The 25,969-nt window shown below is 36.6% G+C and overlaps 1 protein-coding gene across 1 annotated transcript; it reads right to left on the reverse strand.

The window, feature by feature from the left end:
- Positions 1 to 3,516: 3,516 nt before the first annotated feature.
- On the reverse strand, positions 3,517 to 20,726 carry LOC124398236 (hemicentin-1-like). Its single transcript, XM_046868323.1, has 22 exons — positions 20,669 to 20,726; positions 18,658 to 19,008; positions 18,168 to 18,443; positions 17,655 to 17,930; positions 16,821 to 17,078; positions 15,686 to 15,946; positions 15,319 to 15,612; positions 14,761 to 15,072; positions 14,398 to 14,679; positions 14,014 to 14,289; positions 13,572 to 13,835; positions 13,130 to 13,387; positions 12,053 to 12,343; positions 10,972 to 11,247; positions 9,346 to 9,621; positions 7,816 to 8,073; positions 7,487 to 7,747; positions 6,733 to 7,026; positions 5,804 to 6,109; positions 5,289 to 5,411; positions 4,567 to 4,678; positions 3,517 to 4,351 (listed from the first exon to the last, which is right to left on the reverse strand). The coding sequence occupies exons 1-22, from the start codon at positions 20,724 to 20,726 to the stop codon at positions 4,060 to 4,062; spliced, it is 5,655 nt and encodes a 1,884-aa protein (XP_046724279.1). The 3' UTR covers positions 3,517 to 4,059.
- Between the last annotated feature and the right edge of the window lie 5,243 nt (positions 20,727 to 25,969).

Genomic DNA, 25,969 nt, shown 5'->3' on the forward strand with positions numbered 1-25,969 from the left:
TGACAGGATATATAATTCCAAAACAGGCCAACCAGACCTTTATAAGATAATATCCTAGAGTATTATCTTGCCCTCTGAGCTAATATCCACCCTTTAAAAAATGTAAAATCAATATTCAATCTTAGTGTAGTGCAAACATATATTTTATGAATATAAAAAAATGTATTTAGTAGCTAGTCTACTTTTATTTTCCTACACCAAAAAATAACAGACAGTAAATATAACAAAAAAAAAAAATTTTTCATATCTGACATTTAATTTTACAAATATATTATTGTAAAATTATCTACCTTAAGAGATGCAGCACTGCTTTAGTCCTTTAATCTGACCTGCCCTTAAACAGATCAGACAGTATCATCAAAAAAAAAACATATGTAACATATGTCTGTGTAAACATACACTTACCATCCACATTGTTAGGAACATCTGTACAGCTGCACAAATTATCATTATAAAGGGGGAAAATGTGTCTGTTGTTTCAATCATGGCATGGAAATTGTTATCTGATGGGCTGATACATAGTAATTTAAGCACAATCTCTCAATTTCACACGTAACATTCTGGAGAGTTTACACAAAAATGGCCTAGGGAATGTTCTGTGAATGGAAATGAGAGGCCAGAGAAAAGTGGCTAGATTGGATCTTTTTGCAGCCATGCTGAACAGAAAATTTCAGCATGGACAAAACATTGAACCTTAAGGTGGACAGGCTACAAGAGCCGCATTGGATTCCACTGCTGTCAGCCAGGAATAATAATCTGAATCAGACTGGAAATTATATGGTCCTTTTTCAGTGCTGTCCAGTTTTAGCTGATTAGATAACTGCAAGTATACTGATGTGGTTAAGATGTTGGATTTCTAATGAGATTATTAGAAGTTCAAATCCCATCACCAAGCGTCCTTATTACTCAAATGCTCAGTTATATAAATGAGGTAATTGTAAACCACTCTGAATAGGGCAGTCTGACAAATGTAAAAAGCTAAAGGGTTCCAATTTATTTGTTGTTCTGCTGACTTAAAAATTGCTGGCTGATTTGCAGAAGTTTATTATGCTTACATGGAAATTAGCAGTTGGCAAGCAGTTATATTTTACTTGTGTGGTTCCACTAGTTCTCTGTAACAAAAGAGTCTTATTCTACATTCACCAGAAAAAAATGGTTAAACAGAGGAACCATTAATGATTTTCAACTTGTTTATCTGGGGATCTCATAAATGTTCTATACAAAACTACTGTATAATTTTACATACTTTTATTTAAGAATAAATAAAGTATTCTGACATCTTTAAGGACAGCTTATATTTTAAGCTGAAAGCATGTAATTTTATAATTATAATATTTTATTTTGTCAGTGTGACACTGGAATATACTAAGAATAAATTGTCACTGAGTATAGGTGTCATGAGACATTATGAATCATGGCATTAATAGTCACAAAATATAGTCTAATATGCAGGTATTCATATGCATTTTGCATATGCTATCTGTTATTCACCAGCTCATCAGTCAATAATAGATATATCTCAAGGTGGATTTCGTAAGAATCTAAATAGTTAAATTCTGTTGGACAGTCTTGTGGTCTTATAGACAACAGTATTGTGACACCTGCCATATGTTGTTCTTCCCCAAACTGGTAAAACCAAATTGAAGGCACACTAGAATTTTGTGAATTCTAGACATTCTAGAATTCTAGACATTTTCTAGAATGTCTTTGGATGTGGTACCATTGAATTTTCCCTTCACTTAACTAGGACACCTGAACCTGTTCCAGCATGACACTGTTCTTGTGCACAAAGCCAGCTCCTTGAAGATATGGTTTGCATTGTTTGGAGTGGAAGATCTAAAGTGGCCTCCTATAGGGCTCTGAAATCAATCCTACTGAACACATTTCGGATAAATTGACTGTAAAAACTGACTGTACTTCAGGACTACTCACTTTACCTCAATACCCAGTGGTGGACAGGTTTAAAGTATATCGAATTTGTTACTCTATTTCAGTAGCTTTTTATGTATTACATTTTCTGAAATTGGTTGTTCCTTTTTTTATGAGTGGATAAAAACTTCTCTGGTCAACACACAGCGAGCCATAAATCAGCGTGCACTCTTTTTTTGACCTTGCATTGATTGCCACTTGGTGGTATCTACTTAACACAAACATACAGTTTCAACAGCATGCGGAATATTTGAGAGGAATAAATGATAAAAGAAACTCCTGACTCAAACACCCTTGGCCTTTTTTGCGTAATTTTCTGTAAGTAGCTGAAAAGAAGGTTTTGGGCTGATGATAATTTGTATAATATATAATTTGTTAAATATTGCTCATTTTTTGGCTTAATAATATCATTCAATTGCTGTTCTAAGAGTAACATTAGAGTCTTTTCACATAAACTGAGTTGATTAAGCAAGTTTTTTTGTGAACAAAATGATAATTGAAACGTTTTAGCCATAATAAACAGTGATGGCAAAATCACAGATACTTATGTTTTAAAAGACTCTGTTGAAGGACTGACTACACTTTTTCACTCAAGTTAAAGTAAAGAAGTTTGGGCTCTGACATGTACTTAAGTAAAAAAATAGACTTTACGTGTCACACTGGTGACTGGACCTTACATCATATTAATATATTAATACAAAAGAATGTAAAAGGTTGGTAAGTAATGAATGTATCCAGGTTGAACAACTACCATATAGAACACAAGCAGAGAAAAGGTGATGATCAGGTGATTAGAAATGTCTGTTCTCAGTCATGTTTACATCGCTGACTCCTTCTGTCTCATCCACGTTTGCCCCATACTTCTTGTTGCCTTCTGTCCTGCTGTCGTTAGCTTTGTAAACTAGCCTGTATAGCCTATATAGTGTAGAATATTACATCTTACAACTAAATTTGGTCTATTTTCAGGTAAGAAAAAAAAAGTGACAAACCAAAGCACACTCAAAGAGAAAAGTATTTTTATTAATAGCAGTCATCTTCAGAAAAAGTACAAGTAAAAAAAGATTTTTGGTTCCTTGAACACGACAGTAACTGGTAATTTTAGTGGTTTTTAAAAATCTTTAAATAAAATAGAAATTAATGTTCTTACTAATTCAAATACAATTGAAAACAGCTGGAGGCAAATGATGTAGAACTCTAATTGAAAGTTTGTAAAAACTGTAAATCTAATCTACTTCCCTTGGAAATAAAATCTCTGTTTAATGTGCGACAGATGGCACTGCTGACATTTTAAATATCCTGCTTCCCCATAGTTATATATTTTCCTCCAGTAATAAAAAGGTGTGTGTCAAATGTGACCAAAAAAAATCCCACTTAATTTGCTTCTTATCTGTGGATCTGTAATGTGATGGTTGTGGTGATTAGCTCAGTTCTTGTAAGAGGGGGAAGGAGAAGAGGCGTCTGGCTATTTTAGGACGCCATATACTGCCTGGCAAAAGTTCATTTTTGTGAGGCACATACATGTTCCTTATTTTTATATACAGCAAACTAAGTAAGATAACTAAAAGTTACTTTGACAAAACAAATATATGTGTATAGATGTGAAACTTTATTTTCATTCAAAAGTCCAACAGCTTTACAGACTATTGGCATCAAGACAGTTAGTTTCAAACATTCAACTGAAATATTTTGCCATGTTTTTTATAGATGTTAAATGGCTGGATTTTTCTTTTTTATCCTGTGATCCAGTTCATCTCAGAGCAGTTCAATAGGATTGAGGTGCAGTACCTGGGCAGCCCAATCCATGATAGATAAAACTCCAGCCGAGTGTTTGCTCTCTATAGAACAATTACAGAGCTTAAATGTATGCTTCTGAGCATTGGCTTGTTGTATGGTGAAGTTGGTTACAATTAGCTGCAGTCTAGACAGAATTGCATGGTTATGAATTATGGAATTATAGCCATGTTCCTTCAGAATTCCTTTTAACATTTGAGCTACATTTAACCTACATGTATATGATACATTAACATGTTCTCCAAATAAAAACAGAAACTTGTTAGGTGGAATGTGACATACGTACATGCATTCCAACCAAAACCTACTGTTATTACCAAGGTGGTTGTATGATTAAAATTAATAATAGTTGCATATAAACAAAAGGAACATGAATGCATGTGGAGATGGTAGCTTAGTGGTTAAGGTTGTGGACTTTGAATAAGAAGGCCATGAGATAAAATCACAGACACACCAAGCTGCTACTCCTGGGCCTTTGAGCAAAGCCCTTAACCCATAGCTGCTCAGTTGTATGAATGAGATAAATGTAAGTTTCTCTGGATAAGGGTGTCTGACAAATTCCATAAATGTAAATGTGTCTCTCAAAAACCATAAAAAACTAGGGGTTTCCAAACAGGCACTGCACAATGTCCTGAAAAATAATTTAAAGATTAATTTGATATAACATAAAGACATAAATGATAGAATATAAAGAATTCTTGTCGTGATTACAAATTCAATGTGTTGTTTATCTCTATCAGAAAAAAATAGTAACAATAATATAATGGTAAATAAAGTAAAAAAATAATTAAAAAAATCAAATGACAGTGTCTGCTATGAGATAAAAAAGGTAAGGTCAACGCATGCCTAGTTATGTTGCTTAATGGAATTTGGACTTGAGAAATTAGTGTCTTCAGTGTGTCCCTTTCCCTCTGCAACAACCTCATCCTCAGGGAGGCTGATGTTTTCCCTTGACTGGCTGTTATGCCTATAAATAAATGCATAAACACATCTCTATCAATGTACAGTATGCTACATTGGCAAAAATGACTTTTTAAAACTATGACTGTACTTTAGATAACATACTGTATCATGTATATGAAATCTACATGTACTCTATGCATGTGAACAGCTAATAGTTCAAAATAAATACAAAAACAGATAGGAAAATATACGGTACACTAGTTGTTTGTTTGGCAAGAAAGATTCACAGGGTATTTGGTTGAGGCTGAAATTAAACGAGAGATTAAGCTCACAAGACAAAACATGCTCATTGGCAATATTCAGGGATTAATTTCCCGCCTTGTCGCAGTCACATTCATTTAAATCAGGTTATTTGTTAAAAGAAATACAAATATTTAAAGCACTAAGCACAGATCATAACACACACCAAGCATGATTATTAGTATATTTATTTATAAAACAAGTGCATTATGTAGACTTACTTGCCAAATATTATGCTATGGAGACCTGATAAAGTATGAGAAACATATTAATGTGGCTTATGCATCAATACAATACATAATCAATACAATGTACAATAACAATTGATTTAACATGTACAGCTGTGTCACACTTGTGGCACTCACGAGGATGGTTGTTGCGATTTCTCAGCATGTAAATGAAGACTAGAACTGTTGTTAATGCTGCCAGAAGCATTCCTCCAATTGCTGCTCCAATAACAGCAGGATAAGCTTTGAAGGGTGGGTTTGCTAGAAAACATAATAGCAGTGTAAACTGTGTACAATGCAGACTGGATTTAGTTTTAGTCTTACAGGGGTACACAAAATTTTTCCTTTTCTTCTTTATCTAAAAGTGGTTCTCAGTGAATGCTGAACCATATTTAACTTCCACTTTTCGAAGGATTGAGTACTTGAGGAAAGAAAGGGGGCATTTTGGGATGAAAAAATGACTGGCTGGCTGACTGAAAGCGAAAATAACAGGCACATGCACTCAAAATGTCAGTAGAAGAATAAAAAAAGAAAAGATGATCACCATGGTAGCAGGTTCTGGTGAAATTTGATACATCTAGTACAAAGTTGGTGTATGGAAAACTGAAAAGTCTGAAACATCCTTACTCTATATGACAAAAGTTATATTTCACCTGGGCTCTTGACCTCTGATGTATGGCCAGTGGTTCGGTGATTGACAGCAGTCACACGGAATGCATATTTTCCTCTTGGGTCCAGGTTGGTTATTTGGTAACTCCTAGTGCTTGGATCCAGATCTACTACCACTTTCTGCCAAAGAGGAGCAACTTCACTTTTGCCTACAGGGAGCCTCTGAAGCTCAATGAAGAACCCAGTAAGGTCTCCATTACTCTGTATTAACCACTCCAGCATGACATCTGTCCTCTGCTGGCTGCTATAAGTGATCTTAGTGATGGTTACATTTGGAGGCATAGGGTATCCTGAATCAGAAACATATGGGAGTAAATCAGCTGGGGAAATATCAGTGTGTAAGAGCCTGTCTAAAATGTCTGAAACAGCTATACAAAATATGAGCCTGTTTTTGTCTCAAACATGTAATATCCAGGTACATTTCTTTATTAATGCCACTTGTGGTTTTAGAGGTTATTTATAAGGGGAACCCTCACTGAATGGGAAGCAACTTTTTGTATGGTCTCGGTGGGCCTTCAGGTTGCTTAATTTAATTTTTTAATGTTAAATACATATATATTCTTGGTTAAAGCCAAAAGTTAATAATTTGGTCAATAATCTACCAAACATATACCACCTTCTATAACCAGTTCATCCTAAATCAGGCTGGAGGGAGGATATTGTGGGCACACATGGCCTGACTGACTTAATAGGCTGCAAGCCCATAACAGTACACAATGCACTGTTGTTTATGATTTTACTAAAAGTAACAATTGGATGCATATGGTATTGATTCAGAGAGAAAGATGATCAAAATGATTTATTGCATGCTTAACGGTATGGCTTCTGACAGGCTACTCACTGCAAATCAACAACAGGTGGTAGAATATTAAACAAGTAAAAACACTTGAGGTTTTACTTTTGCTTTACTCACTTTTTACCACGAGCGAGACAGGAATCTCTGCTCCTCCAACTGCATTAGTAGCAGAACACCAGTACTGTCCACTGTCCACCATGCTATCTGTCTCCCTGACGGTCAGGTTAAACCAGGTGGCAGCTTGCTCAAGGATATATTTTTTTGGCGTTTCACCAACATTCCGTTTTAAGTTATTGTACCAGGTGACTTCTGTCACTGCAGGATAATTCTTGCTCAGGATGCAAGTCAGCTGGGCCTCATTGCCCTCATACACTGAAACCACACTGCGCTGAGTCATCAAAACTGGTGCCTCTGAAAGACAGATCAATGTAAAGTTGACACGCAATGTCCTCTGACACCATAAAAAAATTTTCTGCATTTCATACTGGTATTTCCTTTCCTTTTATTACCATTCAGCTCACTAAGCATATTAAATTGTGTTTTCTTCAAGCTAAAGTGAATCACACAGCAACTACATCAAGAATAAATGCTTGTTGCCTGCTGATGGATGATGGAACAGCATATGAAGTTTTTGCCACTGTGGTTTGCTGTAAAAGTAATCTGATATCTTAAGACATTTTATGTTAAATTCACCACGGTCAATTCATACTGTAGATTTGTCATTGGTTTTTCCATTTCCAGAGCATATAAAAACCCAGTTTTTATAATTATCTGAAAAGTTTAAATTCAGGAGTTGAACTAGAAAACGTTGCCATTCTACCCTTGACTTAAACTGACACTTAAGCAAAGAGTATCTCAAATAAACTCTTACCTAATTTTAACACACACTGCTTGCTGTCTTTAAAAAGTGGATGTTTGGCATGACAAATGAAGGCTTTGCCGCTGTAGTTGGCGCTGGAGCGTAGAACCAGGATGTTGGAGTTCTCCTCTGATGTTCCCTGCATGTTGCCGGAACTGGACACCCACCACAGCAATGCCCGAGGGACACCACCCTCCCAGGAGCAGGACAGCATCAAGTACTCGTTATTACGAGTCACATATGCAAAACACTGGGGTTCTCCATTAGGCAGCCCTGAAAAACACAACATGTTTTACACACACATACAACTCACATTTACACATACCATACACCATACTCACATGTCCTGGTGCTGCAACTCTGGGGAACTTTTAGGGCGATATGAGTTCCATAGCACGTAAAAACAGAGTTGTTCAAAGTCTCTGACCCTGGCTGAATCCGGGTAATGTTAGCTGGACCCTGTAGATTGTCTCCGATCATATATGGACTCCAGTTTAGATTCGGTGATGGATATCCACCCACCCAGGAACAAACAAGAGCCAGATCAGTGTAATTATTTATTGGGAATATGGAACATGATGGAGCACCATCTGGTGGATCTGTTGGGAAAATGACCTCTGTGACACAAGATCCTGGACAATTAGCACTAATTTACTGTGGCTAAACAGGGGAAGAAAGGTGATGCTAAGTAATGTAAGGCTAAGAAGGTCAGATCATATGTTTTTTTCTAGGCAAAGACATCACAATGATACTAATTCAAAGAAGTGCAACATTATAGGTGAGATCGATCTTTCTACAGGGCATTAAGACATGGTTAAGACAATAAATTAAGTAAACAACAGAGGTGGAAAGTAACAAATTACATTTATTCACATTACTGTAATTGAGTATTTTTTTTGTGCACTACTTATTAAAGTACTAAAAATAAAACTACTTCAATTATTGATTGATGAGCGGAAAACAAACGTGCTAAATTTAGAAGAAAGAAAGATGGAGACAGACAAGACAGACGCCAGTAATGCAGACCCAGCTGAAAGCCAAAGGCCAATCCAATCGAAGCTCTTCAGTGCGTGCGCTCACTTTACTTGTACTTGAGGAAAATTTAAGTAACAGTACTTTTACTTAAGTACAATATTAAATTACTTTTTCCACCTCTGGTAAATGGTTATATAACATATCATATGCAGTGATGACTGATAAAAATATAAGATGGGATGTCTAAAATCTCATTAGTAACACAAGCTTGACAATCAATTATGACTGAGCAACACAAATGATGACTGATAATTTAAATAATACACACATACAGTACTTAATATATATAAGTAGTATGGTATTTAATGCCATGTTTAGTATTTTACAGCATACAACGTAGAGACAAAGTAGAAACACTTACGCAATGGCTCCCTTTGTAGTTATGTGTAAGGTTGTCTTCATTTCTATTGTAAGGTATGTATACATTTTTAAGGGTAGCTGTTATAGAATAAGATGTTCTGATATGACCTATGCATGATACTGTGCAGTATGCTCTTCTGACTCTATGTGTTTATTACCTTTGCATGCAGAAAGCTAAAGTCATTATATTCAGAAAGATAGCTTCTGTTTGCAAAGAAATGCTATAAAAAATACAGTAGTTTGCAATATATTTTAAATATATGGCCAATTTAGTTAATGTTGGCTTGTGTTCATTTCTGTTGTCAGAATATTATCATTTCACTGCAGATTTGTGTTATTCACTGGAAGCAGGCAATATCAGCAAATGGACCAGCTATAGAAGTAAAGGCAAGATACTAAGGCACAACACTCAGCATAGAAGTTGCTATCAAGTTATATATCAGCATGTATTTATAAAGTAAAATATGAGGACTCACAGTAGACAGCGAGAGTGACGGTTTTCTTAGAGCGGGTGTTGAGATTAGTATTCTGGGCCAGACAGGCATAATAGCCTGCTTGCATTCTGAGAATCTTGGTGATGGTGAGCTGTGGACCAGTGTAGACCTGGGTGTTGTTGTAAAACCAGATGTACTGACTGGGAGGGTTAGAGGAGGCTTGACACACAAGGGAGACGTTGCCATTTTCCAGAGCTGTGTATCCGTAATCTGTTACTGAGTAGGCTGTGACGTCAATTTGAGGTAAGTCTGGACCAACTAAACACAAGATACCCATATCACATGAATGTAGAAAAGCTTTAATGCTGGTTTATATAGTGTACTTGCTTGTACAATTATATCTCCTTTGGATAGAGCTTCCAAACAGAGGTGTACATAAGCATGTATACGCAAAGCATAAGCAAAAATACTCTTCTTTCAACCACCATTTCCTGGGAGCTCAAGGTCATGTACAATCTACAACAGTTAACGTTCCCTAGCAACGCATAGCAATGGCATTCCTTTGTCCCTGCAGTGCATGCACTCACCCTAAAATTGTATTCAATTATAAGAACCTTCTTTAAGGTATAAGCTCAAGGTGTGAAAATGGCATGAGAAAGAAAAACTGTCAATAAGATGAGACTGTGAAATGTCTTAAAGCTAACCTTTTTCTCTACTTGCTAAAGACTGTGCTAAATCATATTCAACCCTCAACCACTGCATTCAAGAGCCTTAGAGCTCGGCATTTTGATGCAAAAGATTTGCTTATCTAATTTGGATAACTGCTGTTTTTGCACCTGTTTGTTTTGCCTTATAACCATTACATTTTATACAGTTTGTCTTGTTTTGATCGATGAGACACAGGTAGTAATTAAATTAACCAAATGAATGAATAATTCAAAACTGCAGGACACAGAGATCTTTTTTTTTTTTTTTTTTTACACCATGGGCATGTTCTGTTTTCCAATATGACAAGAAGTGATAAATTATATTAAACAACTTTAAAAAGGAGCTCAAAAGGGAAATACAATTATTAAACAGCAGTGTAGCCACACCTATGTGCTCATAGTGGGCTGAAGACCTATATATATAGAAAACAATATATTAATAGAACAGGTAAAAAAATACATTTTTGCAGTTACAACAAATGTTGAAATATAAAAACCTCATGCTTATTATAATAAAATAAAAAATAAAGGAAATAAGAATATTTTTCAGATAGAAAGAATTGAATTGAAGGATCTGGAAAAAGCTAATCACTTCAATTCCACTAGTGGGTAAAATAGGGCAATTAAAACCCATCACTACCAAATAGATTTTTGGTTCTGTCCTCTTCACATCAGGTGTGAACTGGCATGCAACCTGTGAACTTGCTTATCAACTTTTGCACATTACACTACCCAGAGACTTTTTACTTATTTATTGTAATCACTCAACAGCTTCTGCACTTCCATTGCCTTTATATTAATTTGCTCTACCTACCTACCTACCTACCTACCTACCTACCTACCTACCTACTTACCTAAAACAAATGTGGCACCCTGTTCTAGATACATAGGTGATAATTTACAACATCAGCAAACTTCTTAGCAAAGACTTCTTAAAAGTACAAAAACAGTTCTCACTCACATAAGACATTTAACCAGATCCGGTCACTGCGCTGCTGATTGACCTCATTCCTAGCCAGACACCTGAACCAGCCAGTGAGGTTACGGGAAACCCGTGTTACACTGACCAAACTGCTATTTTCTTTAGCCAGTGTTGTGGTCAGCCCAGCCTGGCTCTCCTGCTCCCATGTGTAGGTAATAGGTTCTGTGCCCTTTTCCACAATGCAGCGCATCAACAATGATGTGCCTTCCGCTGGCGAAGAGTCACTCAGCAGCATGGTGGGTTTGGAAACTGGCACTGTAAGAGATAAAAAACATTTTTATAACCTGGTCCATACAGTACATACGTCATTAATCTTGTTGAACATTAGACTTTTAATTTAAGTAACTGTAACAGGTTTCACTGTTTTGTCTATTATATGAATTCTGAGTTTCATTCATATAGAATAATCACTTTTCTTTTGCATTCTGCTTAGGACTGTAGTGAAAGATCAACAGCCTATCCTGTAAACCATGGGCTTAAGGCAGACATACTCCCTGAATGTGCCACCAGTTTATCATAAAGCTTCACATATTTCCACCACAGACAATTTAGCCAGTAGCCAGTCCATCATATTGTAAGCAGAAATCAGAAACTCTGAGGTAACATTGATTGACAAAAAAAATAAATTATACAGAGCTCTCCACAGACAGCAACTGAAGTTAAGGATTGAACCACAGACACTGGATTGGTAGGTACCAATACTACCTGGTAAATGATTTTCACAAAAACTAAATTAGACTATTAGAGTATTGGGATATTGGTCAGCTATCTAAGCCCTATGAAGTCATTGCCTAACTGGATTACCTTCATAGCTGTGCTATTTTTGTTTTGTACTTTTAAAAAAAATGTGAAAAAATGTGAAAATGCTTGTATGTGTCTCATCCAGGATGTATTCCCAGCTACAGTAATGCCTTGTCTTCCTGAAATAGGATTTAAATCCACTGCAAGCATGAACAGGTAAAAAGCTATGAATAAATGAATATATGATTAGTGTCTGAGCTTTGTCAAAGCCTTTAAACCCATATCTCTTGAACTATACTTTAAACTGGAGATCACTCACTTATCACCAGCAACATGATTGGGATCTCTGCTGCTCCAACAGCATTTGTAGCAGAGCACCAGTACTGTCCACTGTCCACCATGCCATCTGTCTGTCGAACTGTTAAGGACCATCCATCAGCTTGCTGTATGCTGTATTTCCTGTCATAATCCCCCACTTTTTGCTTCATATTGTTGTACCAGGTGATCTCTGTGACCACTGGGTAGTTTTTACTCAGCGTGCAAGATAGTAGAGCATCAGTGCCTTCAAAGACCGAAACCACACTGCGCTGAGTCATCAAAACTGGTGCCTCTGGAAGCGAGAAGAATATGAAATATCTCAAGTCGAATGATGAACAAATTGAAAATATAGTGCAAACCTTAGAGTGGATTTAAAGATATTGTATATTATATCAAAACCAGATAGAATCAGTCATCTGCTGACTCGTGGATAATTCAAGGTTTATAGAATAGATATATCTTAAAAAGTCTACAACAGTGTACTGTATCAGTTTTATACGGTATATAAAGGATAATACACCCAGGAACAAGACACCCAGAGCCTGTTGTTGTTCAGAATTAATCATGTACATTAACCGCAAAAGCTTTTATCCAGAGCCACTTATAGTTATGCAATGATGTTGTGCTATGCAGCCTATGTACAATAACACCCTTTATTTTTTTGTCCAACACCCTTTATTTATTTATGTATGTTAATAACAGCATGTCATAAAGTATTTTGTATTATGTTTATTCCTCAGAAATGTGCAAAGTTAACAATTAAAAATATATACTTAAATGTGATATTTTTACATTACATGATACAAGTTGCTTTGTGTTATTATTTATGACAGCAAAAAACAGCTGATGCTGGAGACTCCCTCCATAATTGTTAAATAGAAAATATAATGTATTAAAATTAGAAAATTTTTATAAACCTAGAATTTCCCTTGTTGTAAAACTACTGTCAGATTCCCTGAAATTAATCAACACATTCTGACTAATTAGATTCAAGAGTTTAACCGTGCTAAGAGTTAATAGAATGATAACTATTTTTGAATTAATAACAATTTTGAGCACAGAGATAAACAGATCTTACCCATTTTTAAACTACATTGCTTGCTTTCTTTAGCTAGTGGATGCTTGGCATGACAAAAAAATGATTTGCCACTGTAGTTAGCAGTAGAATGCAGGGCCAGGGTGCTGATGTCCTCAGATCGGCCCTGCATGTCACCTGAACTGGACACCCACCATAGCACCGCCCTAGGGAATCCACCATTCCAGGAGCAGGAAAGTATCAGGTACTCATTATTATGACTGGAATTCGCATAACATCTGGGTTCTCCATAGGGCAGCCCTAAAACGTACATTATATTTGTATGAAAACCAGTCAGATTTTAGAAGATTTATCTGATTATGTGATGTTTTAGTTCACAAACCTTAAATCTCGAGTCATTATTAAACTCACTTATGTCAAAATATTAGAAATCATATAGTAGACTCATACAGAATCACCTTGTAAATATAGACCCTTCACTTACATGTCCTGGTGCTACAGGTTTGGGTGCTGTTTAGTGCAACATGAGAGCCATAGCACATGAATGCTGAATTGTTAGCTGTATCAGATCCTGGCTGTATCCGAGTAATATTAATGATAACCTCTCTTTTGTCTTCATTCCCATTGACATATGGACTCCAGCTCAAGGTAGCTGGAGGGTAACCTCCATCCCAGGAACAGAAGAGAGCCAGATCAGAATAATTATTGGCTGGAGACATGCTACATGATGGAAAGCCATCTGGTGGATCTGAAATAACAAAACATGGGAAAGATGGGTGCGCTTGAAAAAAGTAGTATCACAAAACACTAGGTTGTGAAAATAAAACAAACAGTGTTGAGTTAAATTTGCTTCCCAGGCAACTTCTAACAGATAGTGTAGCAATTATATAAGAAGAAATAAATAAATAGTGTTTAGTTGCACTCACAATAAACGATGAGTGGGATTGTTTTCCTGGAGAAAGTGTTTAGGTATGTATTCTGTGCCAGACAGGTATAGTTTCCTGAATACATTCTGGTAATCTTGGTAAATACAAGCTGGGGTCCAGTGTAGACCTGGGAGTTGTTGTAGAGCCAGACATACTGACTAGGAGGGTTAGAGGAGGCTTGACACATGAGGGAGACATTCTTTTTTTCAAGGACTGAGAATTCTATATCTGTGACAGTGTAGGCAGTGGCATTTATCTGAGGAATGTCAGGACCATCTAAAAGTAATAAACTAGTATAAAAAATATATACATCATCATAACATTTTGAAATGACTTGAATTAAATAGTGGAATAGAATAGATGTTCTGTACAGATCTCACTCACAAATTACATCCAACCAGATCCGGTCACTGCGCTGCTGATTGACCTCATTCCTGGCCAAACACCTGAACCAGCCGGTATGGTTACGTGTCACCCAGGTGATGTTAATTAGATTGCTGTTGCTCTCAGCCAAAACGGTCACCATCCCACTGCGGCTCTCTTGTTCCCAAGAGTAGTAAATAGGATATGTACCATTCTCCAGACCACAACGTATCCACACTGATGCACCTTCTAGTGGTGACAAATTACTCAGCATAATGTACGGTTTAGAAACTGGAACTGACACTGTAAAATAAAAAAAATGCTGCTTATGTAGTTACTGATGAACCATAATTTTTCATCAGGTTTTAACATATCAGTTCATACCTGGGCTCATGACCTCTGCAGGATTTCCAATGGTTTGGTGATTCACAGCTGTTACACGGAATGCATATTTGCTGTTCGGATCTAGATTAGTGATCTGGAAACTACGGGTGCTGGGCTCCAGAGTGTCTGTCAGTTTTTGCCAAAGAGGGTCAATATCACTCCTCCCTACAGGGAAAGGTAGCCTCTGATACTCGATAAAGAAACCAGTGAGGTTAGCATCCATCTGAACTAGCCATTCCATGTTAACATCTGTTCTCTGATGTCCACTGTATATGAGCTTACTGATTGTTACATTCGGAGGCAATGGGTATCCTGAATAAGATAAAGATTAGCATTCAGTCACTGACCTTATTTGATAGCTGAAGTGAAAACAGGTGCTGATATAACCGATCAGAAACACACGGAAAACCGTAACATGATACCCAAAATTCACACCTCTATAGACATGAAGGACAATGGATGTCTTAGAAATGAATAACCAAAATGGCACCCTGATGGACAAGTATAACAAATCAGCCCATGAATAAACCATCTAATACAATATTGCAAACCACTCACTCATCACCAGAAGTAAGATGGGAATCTCTGCTCTTCCAACAGCATTAGCAGCTGAACACCAATACTGTCCACTGTCCATCTTGCTGTCTGTATCCCTCACTGTCAGGTTGAACCAGATACCATCTTTCTGCAGGATATACTTCTGGGTTTTCTGAATTACATCCTGCTTTGAGTTATTATACCAGGTGATCTCTGTGACTGAAGGGTAGTTTTTGCTCAGAATACAGGTGAGCTGAACATCATTGCCCTCATACACTGAAACCGCATTGCGCTGAGTCATCAACACTGGTATCTCTAAATGAAAGAAATATATACTTTAGGTGTAAACCACAATGTCAGTAAAATACTCATGTTGGACAAGTCTTACCTAATTTGATCGCACATTGCTTGCTTTCTTTAATCAGTGGATGTTTGGCATGACACACAAAGATTTTGCCATTGAACATAGCACTTGCATTTAGGTTCCAAACAATTGTGGCTTCCTTAGAGATACCCTGCATTTCTCCATTAATGGAAGTCCACCATAGCAGAGCGTTAGGGAATCCACCTTCCCACGAACAGGACAACATCAGGTACCTATTACCATGGGTAGAATTTGCAGAACACTGGGGTTCACCAAATGGTATCCCTATAAAACATCAAACATAGTTAGAAAGTTTGTTGATAATCCCTGTGATTTGATAATCAGAATGTTGAGGGAAGTGTCTGTTGGCATAGTAGAAGCTAGATTAACTGTACACAAAAATACCTAGAAACAAAAAGATTTGTTTTTTTTTTTGGTTTTCAGTTAACTAAGTTAGTTGATGACCAGTATGTTGTATGTGTATGTATATATATAGTTTTTTTGTTTTTGTTTTTTTATACATACATATTACATACACTCTATTTCCAAAATTACTGGGTCTCCTGACCTTTCCTGCTTTATGTGATTCTTTTCCAAACTGTTACCACAATCCTAGAGGTGCTTAATTGTATAGGACTACAATATACAATTTTGTAATCTGGAATATAAATATAGTTTACATGCTTTGAAGATGAAGAGCTTGGGTGGCCTGCTATAGAGCTCTAATCTCATCCGTACTGAACACCTTTGGGATGAATTGGAACGCTGACTGCACCTCAGGTCTTCTCAACTACACCAGTACCTACCTTTTGTAATAACCTTGTGGCTGATGAACATAAATATTCATAAGCACACTCCAAAATCTAGTGGAATATCTTTCCAGAAGAGTGGAGGACATTATAAAAGCAAATTGGGCCTAAATGTGGAATGCAATGCTCAAAAATCACATACCGTACTTATGACCAGGTGACCCAATACTTGTGGAAATATATTGTACATTTATACTATAATATTTTTTTTTTCCTGACCATTGATTCAGGGATGATTTTTGTTTGCTGACATTTTCTTTTTGTATCACTTTTCTTTTATGATCACACTATTCAGTGGTCTATATTCTTTATTTAAGTAATGGAAATAAACCAATGCACCTCATACTTACATGTCCTGGTGCTGCATGTCTGAGTGAAGTTTAGTGCAACATGTGAGCCATAGCAGGTGTACACAGAGTTGTTAGCAGAGTATAGACCAGGTTGAATCTGAGTGACATTAGCGGCACTCACTCCATTCTCACCATTCACATATGGAGTCCATTTGAGAGTTGCTGGAGGATTGCCCCCCTCCCAAGAGCAGAAGAGGGCCAGGTCAGTGTAGTTGTTCACTGGAAAGATGGAACATGTTGGCACACCATCTGGGGGGTCTGGGGGAAGAAGACTACTGCTTAAAAAGGCATGGAACTTGATCAGCAGAAATGTGTATTATACTGTAAATACAGTATGTCTGTGTAAATAGAGTTAGATTTACAGCCTTGGCAGACACCCTTATCCAGAGCAACTTACAACAGAGCAGTTAAGGTTAAGGTTAAGGCCCTTGATCAAGGTGCTGGGATTTTGTGACCTTCAGATACAGAGGTCAATGCCTTAACCATTGAGTTCCCAACAGATACAGACGACTCCAGTTTAAATATAAACATGTATGTATATTGGTGATGTAGACACATCACAATATACAGTATATATGGACTATATGTTAAAAAGTTGCATCTGCTCTGTCTTTTCCTTCTAGTTCCTTTAGCAGAAACCTAGATTTTTTTGGCACTAGCAATACCGATTTCTGAAGACTGAAGATTTTTTTTTTAAGTGTACCTTTGAGATTGTTAGTGTAGGCAAAGGTCTAAATCAAAGCCATACCATGTTACACGCAATAAAAAGACACAAAAGCTTCACAAAAAATAAAAAAAATCTTTATACACATGAATGCATGTAGTAGAACTCACAGTAGATGGTGAGAGTGATAGTATTTTTAGAGTGGGTGTTCAGGTAAGAGTTCTGGGCCATGCAGGAATAGTAACCAGAGTCAACACGTAGGATGTTGGTGATGGTAAGTTGTTGTCCAGAGTAGATCTCTGAGTTGTTGTAGAACCACATGTACTGGCTGGGAGGTTTAGAGGAAGCTTGACACATGAGGGAAATGTTTCTTTTTTCTAGGACTGAATATTCTTGAGACGTTTTAGAATATGCTGTGCCATCGATCTGAGGAAGATCTGGTCCATCTAAATGCATAATAAGAATGGTTAAAATATTTTTACAAAGCAGGTCAGTGGCCACTCACGCACATTCTTCTTATATTCCCATTTACTCTAAAATGAGCTAAATCTACTATGTCCTATATACAGTAATATATTGTTGTATTGAAGATAAGTTAGAAATTAGAAGTAATACATTGTACTTTTGTAAAGGTTGTATCACATTAAAATGTCATTTTGTATAATATAAAGTTTAGAACTCACATAAAACATCTAGCCAGATCTGGTCACTGCTCTGCTCATTGACCTCATTCCTGGCCAGGCACTTAAACCAACCAGTGTGATTGCGGGTAACCAAAGTCATGTTAATCAGACTGCTGTTGCTTTCAGCCAATTTGCTGACCTGCCCACTGCTGTTCCCCTGCTCCCAAATATATTGTATGGGTTCTGTGCCATTCTCCAGACTGCAGTGCATCCAAAATGACAAACCTTCAACCGCAGTAAAGCCACTTTGCACAATGTATGGTTTGGAGACTGGTACTATAAGTGAAGTCATGGAAAAGTCATGAGTTTTAAAAGTTGAGTTGAATTCATTTAATGCAACATAAAATAGTCTAGTTTGTTGTGTTGTAAGAGTATTAAACATATAAATAAAATATATTTTTATATACTAAAAGTGTCCAATGTACTATGTACGTTGTTTCATACTTTCACACAAAAATACACTTTGTTGGTAAACTAGAATGTTACAAACCTAAAACACGCAGATATAAGTAGTAGTAGTAAAGTTTGGCTCCTTCAGGAGTGTCATACAGAGCCTGGCAGGTGTATAAGCCCTCTGCTGCTAAAAGGAGTTTTTCTATGTACAGAGAGGCAGTGTTAGTGATGTTTAGGTCACCCAAGTCCTTGGCTAGTTGCTGTAGTTTTGGACCCTTGCCAAAGTTATACACAATGGCTCGAATCGTCTCGGTGCCTGGTTTGGTGAAGCTCCAGATATAGACATCAGGGAGGGTTGGGCCACATTTCAGGACTACTTCATGTTCCACTACTCTGCTGATTCTGTCTTCTTTGTACACTACTTGCCCAGGGTCTGTGATCTCCAAGCCTAAGGACAAACATGGATTTAAGAGGAAACACAAACAAAGAATTACAGAATGGGTGGAACAAAATGTACACACACGCACACACACACACACACACACACACACACACACACACACACACACACACACACAGTCAGGTCCATTAGAATGTCTACACGGTGTACTGGAATGATCGACATGCAAATAAATAGGGAATATGAGCACAAAGTACAGACCTTCAGTTTATTGGGTAAACAGTGTATGACTCACAAAAAAAGTAATTGGACAAACTAACAAACAAATTAAATTTATAATACTTGGCTGCAAATCCACTTTAGTTAAGGACTTTTTTAAGAATTAACAGAAGGTTCTTTCAGGCTTTCCACGTGGAGTGCCACTTATTAACTCTAGTAAATGTTCTGTGCACTGTTTTTGCTATTAAAAAGTGTGCTTGCAGCTGCTTCAGATTCCCTGTCCTCTCATCTTCAGAATATTTTTTTGCATTAAATCTCATAATATTCAATTCCTTAATTACCACAACAGTCTCTTGACATATGAGGTACACATTTACTGTGGCTCTCAATGAAGAAGTATCCTTATTTCCATCGCTTCGTCTCAGTGGTAGCTATTCTAGTCTGTGGCCATGAATAAATATCGTTCAATAAATTATTATGCAGGTTTAGTCAGAGAGAAAATGAGGCGATAAGGGAATGTAGCTAGCTATGTCAACATAGTCTGCTGTCATTGTCAGGTAAAAACCTGTTTCTACTATTTAGTACTCTTTTACACAGTGCATATAACATTTCAAATATTTCAAAATATATTTTTTTAGTATAGCACTATAACATAAATTTTCTAACATTACTACATTTCTATGTAATTGTATATTTCTAATCATAAAATGAAAGTTTAGCATTAGACAGCTTCTGATTGCAATTTCTTACAAATATACCTATATGTATATACACATACATGAATTAAACGTAAGGTATGGATCTAATCTAATGAAATTCAATGAGCTCTAATGAAAATGTTGCTATTTGCAAAATATTATATTTGCTTCTATGCACGCTTTGTATTTATTACTGGAGATTGTATTATGACAGCTAACTATTTGCATTTAGCTAGGCTCGTTATGATGCTAGCTAAAATTGTGAGATTTAGGATAAAAACATTAATTTACCATCAATGAATTAAAACAGTGTATAATGTAAGACCAGCGTGTTTTTTCTTTTGTGAATCAGTCTTTTACATGTAGGTTTATATTAAATAAAAGAGTTTACTCTTTTCAACATTAAGTTCAGTGAAGAATTTATAAGACAAGCTATTCAGAGTAATAATTGCATTTACTTGACTAAAGAACTTCAGTATTTGTATCACCTCTGTTCTACACTACACAGCGGAATGAATATTTTTTTCTATAATAAGTAATAATATTCTATTACATTCCACAATATTTGCCAAAGGGTATACATTTGCAAAGGTTATTATCTATATTAAGAACAACTGAAGATTTAAAATAATTAGCTATAAGTTTTAAATGACAACTTTCTTGTAGAAAGAAATTGTATCTTATTTTCTAATTCTATGATAATGGTATATTGTATTATATTGTTTATCTGGACATTAGTTGTGACCAAAGTCTACACTTTCAGTGAACTAGATGTCTTTGTGGCCTCTTACCTTGCAGAAGAGGAAGTATGAAAATAGGTAGAGAGAAATGAGACAGTCCCTGTATCATCATGACATGATGCTTATATCTTCACTGCCGGAAATCCAATTTGAAAAGCAAAAAAGAAAGTCCAAAAAGTGCATCAGTCAGTCTAGACACGCTGGGTGAAGCTGAGTATAAGCCAATATAGACTTCATTAGCTGATATAGTGTAAATTATTTACCGATCCTCATTTCTGGCTACAGGAATACAGCCATGGTTTAGGATGACATGAGGATGCCTTATCCATTATTGAAGACAGAGGCGTGGATGGTCATGCTAACATTCCTTCATATGCAGCAAGTACACAGTGACCCTGTACTAGCCCTACACACAAACTGTACTGTACTGAATTATACTTTTATACATGCAGCTTTTTCTGCCAAAAATAATAACCTTCATTTCTTAGCAATCTTAATCAATCCAAATAGAATGCATACTTTTTAATTAGAAATAGACAATACAAAATGTAAATCTCTTTTAATATAATTCCTTTAGCTGATAATATCCTTACACACATCAGAATTGGTATTCATGTTCCTTTTTTACTTCTGTATAATTTGTATTGTTAGAGAAGTTAAGCCTTTTAATGAATGCAACAAATATTAAACAATGATGAGCATGTATCTATTTCTATACATTACTAATATTAGGGTAACACAATTTTAATAAATATTGATTTGTCAAGAGTGTTTAATTGACATTGTCACAAATAGCAGAATATGCATTTTAAAATCCTAAATTTGTCCCTAGAAGTTCATCCCAAATGTGTTTAATTTTATGTGGAACCTGATATAAAGTGTTGTCCATAGTTGTCCATGCTATTGCCATGACAGCACAATGAAGTTATAATAGATGCTTTATTCGATCCTCAATATAACAATTTTCAATTCAATTGTCCACATTCAACAGGAAAATATACATGGGATTCATGTTATTCCTTTGCTAAAATGTTTAGGTTTTCACTTTTTTTTTTCTCTTTATATATATATACAGTGCATCCTTCTTCTTCTTCTTCTTCTTCTTCTTCTTCTTCTTCTTCTTCTTCTTTCAGCTTCTCCCATTAGGGGTCGCCACAGCGGATCGTCCGTCTCCATAACCCCCTGTCCTCTACATCTGCCTCTTTCAACCCAACTACCTGCATGTCTTCCCTCACCACATTTATAAACCTCCTTTTTGGTCTTCCTCTTTCCCTTCTTCCTGGTGGAAGAAAACGTCCTTGTCTCCAAAACGTCCTACATGCGCTGTCCCTCTAATAAACTTGTTTCTAATTCTGTCCATCCTCGTCACTTTCAGGTATTAAGATGGAAAACCTCAACATCTTATATACAGTGCATCCTATGATGGTATATTGGGGCCACTATAGGATAAAAAAAAAAAAAGAACTGGAAGGGGAGGGGCAGGGAATTTCCGAGTTTAAAACTCGAAAATACTTGAAAGTTTTGTGTTTAAAACTCAAAAATCTGGGGTTTTGATTTCTATCAAGGAAGAAAATATACACTTTGCAAGGTTGGGAAGACATCACTTGTTTTGCATTATGCCTTACATTTTCCCTTGGATTTAGCAACAAGGAAATGCTATTTTAGCACAGAATTACCAGATCATCATACTGGAAATTTCTGAGTTTAAAACTTCATGCAAACTTGTGTTGGTTTCTTCCAATATTCTGTTTTAAACTTGAAAATTACAACTTATAACTTGAAAATTCAAAGTTTTAAACTTGTTAATTTCCTGCCACAACCCTTCCAGTTCTTTTTTCAACCTTTTTATTTTTCGTAAATTTGAGTTTTTTCTTGTAATCTTCTGGTTTTTCTCATAAATTTTGAGTTAAAAAAATAAAATTCCCCAGAGTGACCCTAATACACCGTCGTAGCATCCAGAAAGTATTCACATTGCTTTACTTTTTTAACTTTTCTACTTTTTTAACTTTTCTGTAGATCTCCGAGACAAGATTGTATCGAGGCACATATCTGGTACAGAAAAACTTCTGCAGCATTGAAATTCTCAATAAGCCCAGTGGCCTCCATTATTCCTAAACGGAAGAAGTTTGGAACCACCAGGACTCTTCGTAAAGCGCGCCACCCGGCTAAATTTAACGGAGAGGGGAAGACCGATGATCACTCAGAATGAGCTCCAGTGTTTTTCTGTGGGGAAAGGAGATTTGAGAGGCCAAGTATGTCTTCAGACCTAAACCCTATTGAGCACCTGTAGGGATCCTCAAGTGGGAAGAAGTGCCATGTGTATAACATGTAATATCATTATAGAGGAGTGGAAGAGGATCCAGCATGTACCCTGCACAATGACTATAAAGCTGAATCTAATCTAATCTACTCTAAAAATGTTCAGGAGGATTAATGCAGTGCTAGATACCAATGGTGCTCATGCAAAATTTTGACACTTTGGACCAGTTTTGACATGTTCACTTAGGGTGTTATCACTTTTTTTTTAGCAGTTATTTAAAAAATAAAGAGCAGTTAGAATAGAATAGCCTTTATTTGTCACATATACATTACAGCACAGTAAAACTAGTTAACCTGCACTGCTGTACAAGCTGCACATTGACTACTTTGAAAATATGAAATACGTTTGACATACAGCGATGCAGCAATGAGCAGTTTGAGATGTTTTAAATGGCCTGTGTGCTTCAGGAGCGGAAGAACATCACTACAAGCAGTATGACTTTCAACAAGCTCAACCCCCAAAAATGTTGAAACCATTCAGCAACTTGCACACGATGACCGTCGGAGAACAATCCACATGATCTCACTTCTGCACCCACCCTACATGCCAGATTTCACTCCTGCAGACGTTGCCCTCTTCCCGGATATGAAGATCTAGCACTAAGGCCATTTTTTTAACACCACTGCGGAGATCCAGTGCAAATTGCAGACAGTGCTTGAAAAGAACACTTCTAGGACACATTCCAGAAGTTGCAGGAACACTGGGAGCGCTGTTTTGCTGTGCATGGAGACTTTTTGAAGGTAACAGTGTGTAAACCCAGATAGATGAAGTTATTTCTTGTAAACAGAGCTAGTCTCGAAATGTTTTGATATCAACTGTGTGTGTTTGTGTGTGTTTTAATATTAAGTGTTGTTGTGTTCATGTCATGTTCAAGCATGAAATAGTTGTGTTCTATTACTTGTTTTGTTCTAACTGTTATCTGGCAGTAGAATAAGACGATTTAAAGTCTGAACTCAGTAACCTTTATCAAATCCTACATAAATGTAAGTGAATGTTATCTTTGTTTTTGTTAAAATCTGAGAGATTTTTGAGGATTATTTTACATTCAATATATTTTCCACTTCCATGGTGCATTTTTAGAAAATCAGTAACAATTGTATTGTAGTCACAATTTCCATAAGCTGCTACATATTACTTGTACTGTTATTTGGCAACTGTGAGATTTTACTGTTATACTGGTTTGTTTAAATTATATTGTTTGAAGTGATCTAAGACTGTTATTAACATGACATTTAAAGATTCTTCTAATATTTCTTTCATTATAACCATAATAATTAAAATGATTAGATTTGCATATATTCAAGATATACTTTCTGGACAAAAAATATATGGACACCGATTATTGCAGCCATACAGTGCCCTCCACAATTATTGGCACCCCTGTTTAAGATGTGGTCGTGGACTTCAAAAAATTCTCCTTTTTTTTTTAAACAACATAGAACCCAAATGCAAAAAAAGAGAAAAATCCAACCTTTCATTTAAGTACATTACTTTGGTGGTAAAAAAAATCACACATTTAGAAAAAAAAAAAACTTGAAATCATGTGTGCCACAATTATTGGCACCCCTGATGTTAATACTTTGTACAACCTCCTTTTGCCAACAAGACAGCACTTAATCTCCTCCTATAACATTTCACAAGATTGGAGAACACAGAGAGAGGGATTTTTGACCATTCTTCTTTGCACAATCTTTCTAGATCATCCAGTGTCCTGGGTCCTCTCTTATGCACTCTTCTCTTTAGCTCGCCCCACAGGTTTTCGATTGGGTTGAGGTCTGGGGACTGAGATGGCCATGGGAGGACCTTGAGTTTGTGACTGCTGAACCACTTTTGTGTAGATTTTGCCACATGTTTTGGATCATTATCCTGCTGAAAGACCCAATGACGACCCATCTTCAGCTTTCTGGCAGAGGCCATCAGGTTTTTATTTAAAATATCCTGGTACTTCAAAGCGTTCATAATGCCATGCACCCTAACAAGGTTCCCAGGGCCTTTGGAAGAGAAACAGGCCCACAGCATCACAGATCCTCCACCATACTTCACGGTGGGCATGAGGTGCTTTTCGGCATACTCATCTTTTGTTTCGCCAGACCCACTTAGAGTGTTTGTTGCCAAAAGCTCAATCTTAGTCTCATCTGACCAAAGCACACGATCCCAGTTGAAGTCCCAGTACCGCTTAGCAAACTCCAGGCGTTTACGTTTGTGAGTGTTAGTGAGAAAAGGCTTTTCCTTACATGCCTCCCAAACAGCTTGTTGGCATGTAGAGAGTCTGATGGTTGTTTTGGAGACTCTGTGACCCCAAGATGCCACTCTTTGATGCAATTCTGTGACGGTGAGCTTGGGAAATTTTTTTACTTCTCTTACCATCCTCCTCACTGTGCGTTGTGGCAAGATAAACTTGGGACCTCTTCCAGCCTTGTTTGTCACTGTTCCAGTTGTTTTAAACTTCTTAATGATTCCTCTGACTGTAGATACCGGCAAGTTAAGGCGAGTGGCTATTTTCTTGTAGCCATTGCCTGACTTATGAAGGTCGACACACATCTGCCTTACTTAAATGGTGTGTTCTCTTGTCTTTGCCATGTTGACAAATGGGTAAGAGAATTAGGCCTCTGTGTCACGTCATATTTATACCCCAGGAAACAGAAAATCATGAATTACTAATTAAAAGTCCCTAGATACCCTGACCAACCTTAGCAACTACAGAAAAATATATAAAAAAAAAACAATTAAATTTTTCAGAGGAATTGTTAGGGGTGCCAATAATTGTGGGACACATGATTTCAAGTTTTTTTTTTCTAAATGTATGATTTTTTTTACCACCAAAGTTATGTACTTAAATGAAAGGTTGGATTTTTCTCTTTTTTTGCATTTGGGTTCTATGTTGTTTTAAAAAAAAAGGAGAATTTTTAGAAGTCCACGACCACATCTTAAACAGGGGTGCCAATAATTGTGGAGGGCACTGTATGTGGTTCGTCTTCAAACTGTTTCTTCAAAGTTGGAGGCACATAGTTTTTTATGATGCCTTTGGATGC

This window comes from Silurus meridionalis, chromosome 15 (genome assembly GCF_014805685.1).
Source record: "Silurus meridionalis isolate SWU-2019-XX chromosome 15, ASM1480568v1, whole genome shotgun sequence".
In the NCBI taxonomy this organism is placed as follows: domain Eukaryota; kingdom Metazoa; phylum Chordata; class Actinopteri; order Siluriformes; family Siluridae; genus Silurus; species Silurus meridionalis.